The sequence below is a fragment of the Sturnira hondurensis genome, unplaced genomic scaffold (genome assembly GCF_014824575.4).
Source record: "Sturnira hondurensis isolate 20B ecotype Veracruz unplaced genomic scaffold, ASM1482457v3 Scaffold0007865, whole genome shotgun sequence".
Lineage (NCBI taxonomy): Eukaryota > Metazoa > Chordata > Mammalia > Chiroptera > Phyllostomidae > Sturnira > Sturnira hondurensis.
In genome coordinates, this window is record NW_028080496.1 from 1,425,749 (window position 1) to 1,438,358 (window position 12,610).

The 12,610-nt window shown below is 60.0% G+C and overlaps 1 protein-coding gene across 2 annotated transcripts in view; it reads left to right on the forward strand.

The window, feature by feature from the left end:
• CEMIP (cell migration inducing hyaluronidase 1) overlaps positions 1-12,610 on the forward strand; it is a 107,747-nt gene that overhangs the window by 60,161 nt on the left and 34,976 nt on the right. The window contains exons 6-12 of one of the 2 annotated variants that reach the window (XM_037053491.1): positions 201-437; positions 3,722-3,901; positions 5,923-5,993; positions 6,596-6,694; positions 7,182-7,303; positions 9,602-9,734; positions 10,487-10,678. In XM_037053491.1, the coding sequence (XP_036909386.1) occupies positions 201-437; positions 3,722-3,901; positions 5,923-5,993; positions 6,596-6,694; positions 7,182-7,303; positions 9,602-9,734; positions 10,487-10,678 (1,034 nt within the window). The remainder of the gene's footprint in view (positions 1-200; positions 438-3,721; positions 3,902-5,922; positions 5,994-6,595; positions 6,695-7,181; positions 7,304-9,601; positions 9,735-10,486; positions 10,679-12,610) is intronic. The other variant, XM_037053492.1, reaches the window with a different exon arrangement.

A 12,610-nucleotide genomic window follows, 5' to 3' on the forward strand; every position in this document is an offset into this window, starting at 1 on the left:
AGCCGAGGCTGCATGCTTCCACTTGGCCTTTTGGCCTCCTTGTGGTCTGGGTTTGGAAGATGCGGTTGTGAGGCTAGTTCCCCGACCTGGTGACATCATGAGTGGTGGCCGCAGGGGGGTCCAGAAGAGTGACAGCCCCCGGGTGCAGTGTCAGGGACATTGGGGTGTCGGCGGCCACACGGAGCTGTCTTCTGTTGCAGGGCTGACGAAGGTGTTCAGCCGGACCCCTACTTCGGGCTGAAGTACATCGGAGTCGGCCAGGGAGGCACCCTGGAGTTGCATGGCCAGAAAAAGCTCTCCTGGACGTTTCTGAACAAGACCCTTCGCCCAGGTGGCCTAGAGGACGGAGGCTATTTTTTTGAGAGGAGCTGGGGTCACCGTGGGGTCATTGTTCATGTCATCAACCCCAAATCAGGGACAGTCATCCACTGTGACCGGTAAGGTTTGTCTTCACTGAAACACAGACTCCTTGGTTCAGTTCGACGCGCATTCACTGGCCTGTGCCCCAGGCTGGCGCTGCTCCCCGTGCAGGACAGAACCCCCGACCTCGGGGGGCAGCTCCCCCTCCGAAGGCGTTTGCCCAGGGGTCGGCGTGCACCAGGGACAAGCATGCACACACAAACACATGGCCACGTGGCGCGGTTCCAGGCGGTGGTGCCCTGTGGCTGGGGACGGGCGCCGTGGAGGGCAGGGGAGACAGGTTGCAGCCAGGTCGGGAAAGGGCTGCCTTGCCCTTTGAAGTGGAAAGCTGCGCAGTGAGGCCGAGCTGGGGAGAGAGTGTGCACAGGCAGGCACCAGAGGGCCGGGGTGGAGAGGGTGTGGCGTCCTCAGCCCGGGAGAGCCAGCAGAGAGGTGGGGATGCAGAAGCTGACAGCACACAGGGCAGGCTGTGTCGTCGGTCCTGCATCACCTGACCGTGGGGCTGGGGTGAGGGGCGGTCCCGTCCTTGGGCGAGCACTGCAGCATCCATACACACACGTCGTGGGCCGTGGTAACCCAGCGTCAGGCATCTGTGAATCTAAACGTGGAGAAGGGGCAGCGTGTGCAAGTGCAGCAGAAGAGATTTAGGAAAGGGCTCAGTGTGTACAGGGTGCGTCCTGTGAGCGGAGCGCGAGGGACTGGAGCTGTCTGGGTGCGTCCTGCGTGGCGGGGGGCGGCGAGGCCCGGGACCCGACCACCCTGACCACCCCGACCGCAGACTTGGTGAGCAGTGAGCTCAGGCAGCGCTGACCTGACAAAGCAGCGCCCGGGAAAGTGGTGCGATCAGGGGACTCGAGGTGTGTGAGGTGCTGCCGGGGAAGCGTGGGGTGCTGGCTCGCAGCAGCTTTAGGTAGGAAGAGCACACTCGAACGTGACAACAGGCCACAGCACGGTGAGCTCAGTGACCTGCGACGTGGCGGCTCACTGTCATCGTCGTAACTGCATCTGCTGTGCTTTCCTGCAACTGGCAAGGCAGTGGGTTTGCGGCCACCGGCACCGGTGTGCACACTGTGGCTGCAGCTTCACGGTGGCTGTGCTGTAGATGCAGTAGGAGGGTGTAGCCTCGTGATAATCTGTGGGACCTGCCATGGACGAGGTGTCTCTTGACCGAAGGCCATGTGGACCTGAAGAGAGACGTTTGTTCAATGTGAGCCCTGGTGAGGAATTTACCCGCTGAGACAGACTCCCTGTGGGGAACCCAGGGCCGGAATTCATGAGTAATGAGAGTCTAGCGGCTCCTCGCGGGTTGGGCTGGGTCCTTGTGGTGATGGACCCTGTCTCTAAGGTTTGTCCTTGACCCTGTCACGGGGGTTTGTGAGGCCCTTACGCTGGCTGAGGTGCCCTGCGGGCAACAGTGGGGTGAGGCCGAGAACGGGGAGCTCAGGTTAGGGCTGCAGTGGGCTCAGTCCTCAAACAGAAATGAGCCGGGATGGCATCCAGCCCCAGCGGAGCCTGGGCTCTTCTCCCCCGGCCCCGTGTCTGCTCGCCCGCCTGGCACTGCTATCCTGGGCTCCGGCTCCGCCCCCACTGCCTTCCTCTGGGTCAGTGTGCCCCTTCAAGCCCAGGCCTTCTCTTCTCCTTTTTTTTCTTCAATTATAGGTGGTGTACAGTATTTTATTAGTCTCATGAGCACAGCACAGTGGTCGGACATTTGCACACTTGACAAAGCGGTCGCCCGGTCATTCCGCGCGGCTGCTGCAGCGTTACGGAGCACGCTCCCTGTGCCCTGCAGCCCGCCCGGGGGGCTGTTTTCATAAGGAGCAGTGTGGGCTCTTCACCCCTGCCCCTTTCTCACCCGCCCCAAGCCCCCTCCCAGCTGTTCTCTGTGCCTACGAGTTTGTTTCTGTTTTGTTCGTTCCTTCGTTTTGCTTTTTAGATTCCACATGTAAGCAAAACCGTGTTATGTGCCTTTCTCTGACTTAGCCCACTGAGCAGGGCACCCTCTCGGCCCATCCATGTCACGAACGGCTGATCGCCTCCTGCCGTGTGGCTGAGTCACAGTCCAGTGTGCACCATCGTCATCCCCTTATTTGCGGACGGGCACTCAGGATGCTGCCGTGTCTCGTCCGTTGTGACTGGTGCTGAGGGTTCCCATTTCTGTTAGGATCCACGTGATACGGACGGAACGCTGAGGCTTGGGGCCCACGTTCACCCAGAGTCACCAGGCGGGGATGTGGGAAGCTGGGGTTCAGACCCACACTGGCCCAGGCCCTCCTCACCGGGCTGCCTGCCTGGGCCCATAGGAGCACGGGCAGCCAGGAGGACCAGGTCAGGTGGCAAGCATGGCGGACAGTCCTCCCCTCACAGGAGAGGGGCCAGCTCCCCAGCTCCGTGCTGGCCTCTTGGCACGGCTTCTTAAATCAGTGTGGTAGCGTTGCTCGAAGAAAGCCAGCCTGTGATGAGTTCATTACCGAACTGGGGACGTGGCTTTCCTGACAGCGGCTGTGGAGGCTCCAGAGACAGGCGCCTGCTCCCTCCCACGCTGCTTCACTCATGTGTCAGTGGCCTCAGGAATCTATGTCTGAGTGAAGATAATAATAAGCTCTAGACACACACACATAAATGCAGACCGCAGTCGCCTGAGAAGGTTACCTGGAGGAATAATAACATAGGTGTGTGTGCTTGAAAGGGAGGAAGCGTCTGATTAGGTAGCGAGAAGGTGAGCAGGAGAGAGGGAAGGCAGGCGTGGGCATGTGGCGTGGTCCAGGGCGCCGGGCGGCCCGTGGCCTGCTGCTGCCAGCTGCTCGGGAGGGGCCTGGGGGCGGGGCTCCTCCAGCAGTGACTCAGAAGCATGTCCCGCTGACCGCCCCCTGACCACTGTTTTCTTTTCCAAAATCTTGACTCTTCACACAGCTTTATTTTTCTAGTTTCACTTTAGAACTATTTTGCCTGTTAGGTCCCAAGACAAATTCCTTTGCAGTTTCCATTTTAACTGCACAAAATCTTTACAGCTACGTGGGGGCAAGTTGGCATCGTTACAAAATTGTGTCTTTGCTTTGTAAATTCCCATCCCCAGTGGTGTAGACTTTTTGAGATGTGTGTTTCACTTTCTGTGCATGAGGGTTGATTGTCAACATCCAGTTGGAGATGCTCAATTTTTGCTGTAATAAACAGTTCTCTCTAAAAATCAGAGCCCTTGCAGCCTTGGAGTGGCAGGTCGGTTGTTGCAAGAAAGACACCAGCCTCACTCTGGTGCTTCTGGCTGCTGCCGGGACTGGTGAGCTGTCTCTGCCCTCCTCAGGTTTGACACCTACACGTTCAAGAAGGAGAGCGAACGTCTGGTGCAGTATCTGAACGCGGTGCCCAACGGCATGATCCTGTCCATCGCGGTGAACGATGAAGGGTCTCGAAACCTGGACGACTCAGCCCGGAAGGCAATGACCAAACTGGGCAGCAAGCATTTCCTGCACCTCGGATTCAGGTACCTCCCGATGCCCCCACGGGGCCTCCCGCTCCCGGACACACCGGCACGGGCTCACTCTCCATCTGCACAGGACACGCTGCGGTTTGTTCTTAACGGGAAGCTGCCGTTTCTTACAAGCATGTTTCAGTCTGACAAAGCAAAAGGTCTCTGTCGTATTGTATTCATTCATTCAGTCACCCACTCAACAAAGTAGGAACCGAACGTCCGCAGTGTGTGAGAGCCACGCCTCCTGTGGACACAGCCCACGGCTCCTTCCTCTTCCTTCGACAGAGGGGTCGCTCTGCCCTGGGGGTGGGCAGACCTTGCTTAGAGGCCACACAGGGTGTCCCTGCCCAGCCCCCCACCCTGCCCCCAGGAAGGGCATTTCAGCGTCTTCCTCTCTGAGCTCTGACGGCTTCAGCCTGAGCCCTATGCCGACTTTGGCACACGCCCACTCGTGGGCACCGAGAGGAAGCCGTTTGCCCCGCGGCAGCCACTCCTCTCTCAGGCTGGATTGGGGCTCCGCTCCCAGGGAAGCTGAGGGCGGCCGTGGGGGCAGCAACTCCCTTCTGCAGGCCGCGGGCCCGGTGGGGGCAGGCCAGAGCCTTTTCGGGCTCGGAGCGCCGCAGCCTTCCTGGGAGTGAGAGGGTGCCCTCGGGGTTCCGGAGGGCCCCCAGCTGGAGAGGATGGGGCACTGTGGGGCCGCAGGGCCCCTCTGCCGGCACGGTTCTGTAAGCCAAAGGCCAGTGCGTTCGTTCACCCCGAGAGGCTGAGGCACATGGGCCCGGCTCCCTAGGGCCTCAGCAGAAGGAGGTGGTGACCAAGGCACAAGACCTGGCATCTACCTTGACTGGATTTTGAGTCTGGGCTGTGCCTCCTGTTAGGTGTGACCGCAGGCAAGTGACTCACCTCTCCTCAAGAGGCTCCTGCACCTGTGGAATGCGAGGTGTGGGAGCCACCTCCAGGGACCGCTGGGGGGTCACAGGTGACAGACCGCAGGAGCACAGAAGGCGGAGTCAGTGAATGTTGGAAACGAGGGCCGCAGGAAGGACGGCCCTTGCCGTCGTCTGCCTTGCCCTGACAAACTCAAAACATCCAACGTCTGCAAGGCCTGAGACCTGCCCCGTCATCTCCTCATTCGTTCCAGAAGTGGTTAGCGAGCAGCTGTGGGCATGAGGCTCCGACTCAGCGTCCCGAGCTGTTGTGGGAAGGCAGATAGGAAGGAGCAGGATGAGGAGACATCCATGAATGAGAGAGGGGGCAGGGGCAGAGGGGGCTTTAGTCAGACCAGCAGGGGAGGATGGAGGCAGGCAGATGCCCAGGAGGACCAGGGGACTCAGGGTCCCAGGGCGGGTGTGTGGCTTTCCTGAGACGCAAAGGACAGGCAGCAGCATCACGTGGCGGAGGGAGGCAGGGGTGAGGCTGGGAGGTGGGCAGAGGAGGGCCCTCGCCCCGACTCAGGGAGCTTGGTTTGCACCCAGCGGGCACCGGGGAGTCGCAGGGAGGCTGGGCCGGGGAGCAGCACAGTCAGACTCCCTGCCTCGGTCAGAGGCTCCCTTTTCGGGATCAGAGGTCAGAACTGAAACTGCAGAAGCTTAGAAGGGCCAGAGCTGTTGGGCCCCCCAGCAGGCGAGCGGCTGCGTTGGGCGTTTGGGGAAGAAGGCCTCCTGCCCCCCAGCCGCGTGTTCCCCGGGGAGGGCGGAGGACTGGGCGGCTTTCAGACTCGCACGCCCTCTTTCTCCTTCGTGCCTGTTAGGAAGAGGCACCTCTTTCCTTCCCAAAGCCTGTCTCCTGTCCCCAGGTGGAGGCAGGTCTTGGGCTTGTTTGTTTGTGTCATGCCCTGTGTTGGGCCAGGAACACAGGGAGGCTTGCAACACGCAAACACCGGGCAAGCCTTGCGGGGGCAAAAAAAGCGCTTCTGTTCATGCGGAGAAGGGAAGCCCAGCCCGGGAACTCACTTCCCCAGACACCCGCGGGCTGCGCCCCCAGCCCGGGCTTGGACACGTGAAGAACGTCATTCCCGTTGTTGTTGGTTTCAGACACCCGTGGAGCTTCGTGACGGTGAAGGGGAGCCCTGCCGCCTCCGTGGAAGACCACATGGAGTACCACGGTAATCATGGCTGGCAGGTCCCCCGAGTGGCTGGCGGGGGCGCTCTGGCCCGCCCCCGGAGCGTGCCGACCCAGCTCCCCACACCTGCGGCCTGATCCTGTTCCATCGAAGGGCCACAAGCCAACACTGTCGAAGGCTGATCAATAAGATAATACTTACATTTTCGGAGAACTCATCACTGACTTTGTTAACCTGAAAGTAGAAGGCCTTTCAGAGTGAGAGGCCACCTGTGTTTATTTGAGATCAATAAAAATAGCTGTTGGGGAACCATTAATTTGGGCAGAAGCATGAATTGTGTTCCCCTTAGGCAGACAAAGCGAGGGGTCCTCAGGAGAGAGGCGGGAGGCATGGCAGGGGCCCGTTGCAGAGGGGGGCCCACAGCAGCACTGCCCGGCTCCCAGCTGCAGACGGAGCCGGTGCAGCCCCGCTTCCGAACCCGGGGCAAGAGAGGGGCCGCCGTCCGCTGCCAAGCGAGAAGATGGGCCTGGAGCTTCCCTTTAAAGAAGCGCCTCCAGAGCCCCGTGGGGGGCGGCCTTCCCTGCCTTAGACTCCCGCCGCTCTGGGCACGGGCGTCTGCCTGCTGCTGAGTGTCCGATCTCCAGCAGGTCACCGCGGCTCGGTCGCTGCCCGGGTGTTCAAGCTGTTCCGGTCGGAGCATGGCGAATACTTCAACGTCTCCTCATCCAGCGAGTGGGTTCAAGGTGAGGCGTCTGGGACTGCCTGGGAAACCTGACGTTGGGGCAGAAGGCCAGGCCGCACGGTTTGCAGGACAAGCGTTTTCCTCCGGCGTCAGTGAGGCCGCTCTGGTGTGGCAGGGTCCGCTCTGGTCGCACCTGAAGTCTGTGAAGCCGCCCTTCCTGGGCCCGGCTGTGGTGCCGACAGGGCCTGCAAGTGGGGCTGCTGGCCCCCGGCCTGCAGGGAGCCCGCACACAGGCCTGGGGTGCAGGCGGCTGTAGTCCCTGCCCAGTGGGCTCACACAGGGATTCGTCTTTCTCTTTTTTGCAACAATGAAGAATATCTATTGCTTCTGTAAACTAAGAGGTGTGTTTAATTAGAAGTTGGAAGAGGTGGCAAGTTGTTCTCCAGACCGGTGCGGGCCCAGACGGACGGCACTCCATCTGCTGTGCCGAGCCTGCCCTGTCCCCCCACAGGCCTCCCTGTCTGACCGCCTCTTTGCTTCCTGCCTAGATGTGGAGTGGACGGAGTGGATTGACCATGACAAAGTGTCACACACGAAAGGTGGGGAGAAAATCTCAGACCTCCGGGCGGCTCACCCAGGAAAAATCTGCAACCGCCCACTTGATATACAGGTACCAACTTGAGACAGTTGCCTGATTTTTGGGGGGAGACTAGGTCTCAGACGTTTTTGTCATTTGAGTGGTGTGGCTGCTGTGGCCCTCGTAGCACATAGGTGGCCAGAGACTGCCATTCCCAGCTTACAGGCTCACGGTCGGCTCCAGCCCCTGGCTGGGGAGTTGCAGGGGCAGGTTCTCTCCTGATCCTACCTAAGGGGCCTTGCCTCCACCTCTCCTGCTGCTGCAGGCACGCCCAGCTCAGGGGCAGGTTTCACTGGCTTGGCCTCGCCTCTCAGCTCATCTCCTTGGGACCTTGAGTGCACAGGACCCAGCGGGGTTGGGGACACAGAGCACACCCACAGCCGGTTCTCCTGAGGAGAAGCCAGCGGTCACAGACAGATGGTGTTTGCTCAGGACTAAAGGGGACCTGGACTCTCTCACCCTGGGCGTGCGGAGTGAACACGCAGCCCTCACGAGTCACCAGCAGGCGACCCCTGGAGGCCCCTGACACCGAGGGCCGCCTGCGGCCCGGCCCCCGCCCCTCACGCTCAGTCCTGCCTGAGGGGTCAGTCCCCCATCACGAGGCCAACTGTCTCGGTGTCCTCCCGTGGAAAATGGGGACAGTGGCTGTCCCCGGTGGGGTCGTTGTGTGGTTTTGGTGCAACAGCATGTGCCCGTCAGTGGTTTACATTCAGGTTACTCTTTTGTTACGGCGATGGCGGTTACTTCATGATCACTAATTCTCATGAGTTACAGTACAACTGACCACAGCGAGGGTCAGTCCCACCGAACAGGGCTCTGTCCCTGCTCACTGTGTGACCTGAAACCGAGGTCTTCCCTCAGGTTCGAAAAAGGAAAGAGAAAGAAAAAGCAGCAGAATCGAGTAGCTGTTTCCTTGAAATGTTGGCTGGATTTTGTCTCCTGAAACATGTCCCGCTCCGTTTGCTGGTGTTTCCAGCTCGGTGTCAGCACGACAGGGTCCCCTACAGGAGGTGCTGGGCATGGCCAGTGACCTGGAGCCTCTAACCTGCTCCGAGGCTCCACATGCCCCTGGACAGCCGCTCCGCAGCCCCCCCCCCCCCGGTGGCCCCAGGGCCCCGAGAGGGCGGCGCGCATGGGTGTGGAGCTCACAGGAAGAGGCTGCCCTGCCTTTATGCTGAACCCACGTATCCGTGCTCTCCTTTCAAGCCTCAGATAACGGGCATCTGCTGGGTACAGAACGGTGGTTCCTGAAAAGCACCCCCTTTCCAGGTTGCCCGTCCTCTGGCCGCCCACCTCCCCAGCCCTGGCGCCTTTGATCTCCATGCCCAGGAGGAGAGCAGCTGCAGCCCTTGCTGGGAGCTGGGCGTGTCTTGCTGGGTGGACACACCCAGCCCGGGATGGTCCCGCTGACAGGCAGGCGCTTCCTACATTCCCTACCTGGCCTCGAGGCCACTTGCTCCCCAGCCTCTGTCTGCCTCTGTCTGCTGAGACCCCTCTGTGCTGAGCCCTGGGGTGGATGCTGGGGTCAGGGAGACAGCAGAAGCCTGCTCCTTGCTCTCCCCAGAGCCCACGGTCAGGGAGGGAGGCAGATGTTGAAGGAGGACACGAGGCTGGGAGCCGGGAGGGCCACAGGAGGTGGGGCAGCTACAGGCTGTGTGGTTGGACAGGGCTGGGTTCAAAGGTCAGCTAGGCTGCTTGCTGGCCCCGGGCAAGGCCCTTAGCCTCTCCGAGTCTCCGTTTCCTAATCTGTGAAGCCGGCAAAGACCTCACAGCTTGGCCATAAAGCTGGGGTGAGAGAGTACACTCAGGCACGTAGCTCCACAGCTACACGGTGGGGCCCTCAGACTTCAGTGCCCTTGGGAATCCCCAGGGCCGAGCACACAGAGCTGATGCCTGGCCACACCCGGACACAGTCGGATCGCAGGTCAGGACGGAGCCTGGGCGTGGGCCGTTGGTAAGGAGACCCCTTGTGATGTGGTGTCAGCAGTGGATTGAACATGGTGAGTCTTCACGGCGCCACCGTTCACGGCACTGGCAGTGGCTGTAGGTAGCCAACCCAGCTCCTAAGAGGGCACCCGCTTGTAGTGGGCTCTCCTTAAAACGTTCACCCAACGACGCCCATTGAATCCCTGGTTTGGACTCTGCACCACTGGACCCTGCAACTCCATGACCAAACGGTGCCCTCGTTGGAGTAACCTTGGACCATCATATATGCTTTTTGCTTCAGGGACAATTTTAGACTTGTGAGTGTATGTTTATAACATTAATCATCACCTTCTTGTCTTGCAAAAAAAGAATGACTTTGCTCTATAATTTCCATGCCATTCGCAGGCCACGACCATGGACGGGGCCAGCCTCAGCACTGAGGTTGTCTACAAGAGAGGCCAGGATTATAGGTTCGTGTGCTACCACCGGGGCCACGCCTGCCAGCGGTACCGAGTGCGGTTCCTGTGTGGGAGGCCCGGTAAGCAGCGCCTCGCTGGCGCAGAAATGCGGCCATGGCCGTGCATTGTGAGTTCGGGTGGCTGGAGCTGCTGCCTCCTAGGGTCTCAGTGACACGGAGCTGAGATGACACAGGAGAAGTGGGAGGGTGCCCGGAGTTGGCAGGAGCCAGCAGGCCCCACCCTGCCCATTTGTCTGTCAGAAAGGGGAAGGGCCTGGCCCAAGAAAACCAGGGTGCAGAGGACAGAGCTGGCCTCTTGGCGCCCCCCGCCCCGCACAGACGTGCAGCCTCGTACCTCTCTGGGTGCTGTTACTTTAAACCCGTGTTCCCAAGATGCTCGTTAGAAGGGGCTGGAAATGGCCGGTTTGTGCGCGGGGGGGCCCTTGGCTGTCTCCAGAAGGCAGTCATTAGGGGGCAGGAGGTCTTTGGGGGAAGGGCTCAGAGCTACTGTGAATAACAGTGGAGAGGAACTATATTTGTTTTACATCTTGAGCGAAGTGGGTGTGGTGAGGCAGCCGCACTGAACTCCAGCTGAGGGCTGAATGGAAAATTCCTCTGCCCAGAGCTGGTGAATGGCTCTTTTCTGGTGAGGCTTTTGTTGACTTCAAAACCCTGCACTGATCCTGAAAAGGAGTGAGCCTGGCGATGGGGGGTTTGGATAGGCAGACCTGGCACTTGCTTATTTGGGGAGGGAAGGGAAGAGGCGAGTGGTCAGACGTGTTCCTGGGGCCAAGGGCCATGGTTGTCTCAGTCCCTCCTGCTTTGGGTTGCAGTGAGGCCCAAACTCACCGTCACCGTTGACACCAACGTCAACAGCACCATCCTGACTCTGGAGGACAACGTGCAGTCGTGGAGGCCCGGCGACACCGTGGTCGTGGCCAGCACCGACTACTCCATGTACCAGGCGGAAGAGTTCCAGGTTCTCCCCTGCAGAACCTGCACCTCCACCCAGGTCAGAGTGGCAGGTAGGGCTTCCAGGGGCCCCGCCCTAGTGGGCTGGCAGAACCTGGAGATGGTTGGTCTGAGAGTCGGCCAGAATCACAGACGATCTGCATGGGTCAGCTATGGCCATCATAACGCCGTGTAACAAAAATCATGGCAAGCAGGGGTGCCCCCAAACTCCGAAGGCCTGGGCTTGGCGCGTTCCCACCCACATTCCACTGTGGTCACCATGTGCAAGGCGGGCACGTCTATTTCTCCCACCCAGGGGTGAACGTCTGTCACAGTAATGCGATCTGCCACAGGTTTTTTAATCTCTTCTTTCTGCAGCTCTTGGGTTTTCCTTTTTTCTTCTCCTCCATCAGGACTTTGGCTCCCTGTCAGTTGTGGTGGGGGAGGTTCCTGGGATCAGGTTGCCAGAGGTGGAAAGAGGCCCCAACGATGGTTGGGCTAATCATTCTCCGCGGGCAGTGTTACGGGTCCACTGTGGTCCTTTGGGTGTGAAGGACAGGACCCAACTTGAGGACCTTACACAAAATGCAGCTCCCCACGGGGCTACTCACCAGAAAACACTGATGTGGGTGCTGACCAGCCAGGCCGTGCAAAGGCACCGAGCTCCTTTGGGGACCTGGGTGGCAGGGGCCAGTGGGCAGCCTCCTGCTGGCGTCACTCTCTGCGGGCACTGTGCTTTGTCCCCAGGACAAAGCTGAAAGTCACCTGCAGAGAGAGCACAGGTCGGTGGCTTGTGCACTCACCCTCTGGCCAGGTGGGGACAGGGCCCCTACACTGATGGCCCCTCTGAGACCGCTTGTCATGGGAAAAGCGTCACTTCCTGAGGAAGGTCAGGGCGTAGAAAGGAGATGACTCAGGATGCTTGAAACCTCTGCTCCCTGGAGAGCTGTTAGAATTCAGGGCAGAAAAGGACTGTGGATTGAGAAAGCAAATCCACTGTATTCATAATGCCCATTATTTGGGGAGTAAAGGGACAGGAAGTGACAACACAGTCTTTTTGGCTGGTGGGGATGTGCTGGGAAATTTGGGAGAGCAAAGGGTAAAAAAAGGTGAGAAACAGCACTGTAGGTCAGTGCCTGCATTCCATTCATGGCGGGAGGGCAGGTGTCCCAGGGGGTCCACAGACACCGCTCGGTGATCCCAGGCACTGGCCCCGCACACAGAGCGGCACAGGAAGGCTGTCCTTGTTTCTGGGAGATGGCAGTTTGGGGGTGTGACTGCAGAAAGTGGGAAGGAGGCAGTTGCTTGTGGGTAGCGGCTGAGACGGCCAAACATTTGTTCCTGGACCACGTAACAGAGCCCGGCACGTGCCTGCAGGTACGGACCTGGGCTTTGGGGTGACTCGTGTGCAGGGCACACATGGCTCTGCCCCCCAGGAGCCGGCAGTGCCACAGGCAGTGAAAAGAGAGACCCAGCACACAACCATCCCAGTGAAGACACAATCCCAAATGTGAGAGCCTCTCTGGGGGAGGGCTGGGTGTGGCGGGGCATAGAAAAGGGGCCGGGCAGAGTCAGATAGGCCTGGGCGAGGGACGTCTTCCCACGTCCCCAGTCACGGGACCGTATGCAGACCGTGGAGCTGATGCCACTGCTCATCGTAGGGGGACCCATGGTCTGGGCAGCAGTGTGGCTTCCAGGAGGGTGACAGGCCTGTCCTGCAGCCCTTGCCTACATGGAGGTGGAGGACGGGCCCCAGAGAGTCCAGGAGGGAGGTCACACTTTGAGCAGGTCCTGCTGGGACACCTGTGGGTGCCAAGGGTGCCCGAGGTGATGTCAGGGCCCCTGCCCCCTCAGCAGGGTGGTTTGGGTGGGTGCAGGGAGCTGCTTCTCGCTGCCCCTCAGGGCTGCTCTCGGTCTGTGGACGGGCAGGCAAGGATGAGTGGAGAGGCCCTCAGGACCCTGCACCCTCCCTCGGGTTAGTTGGCAAGGCTGGGTCTGTGACTGCG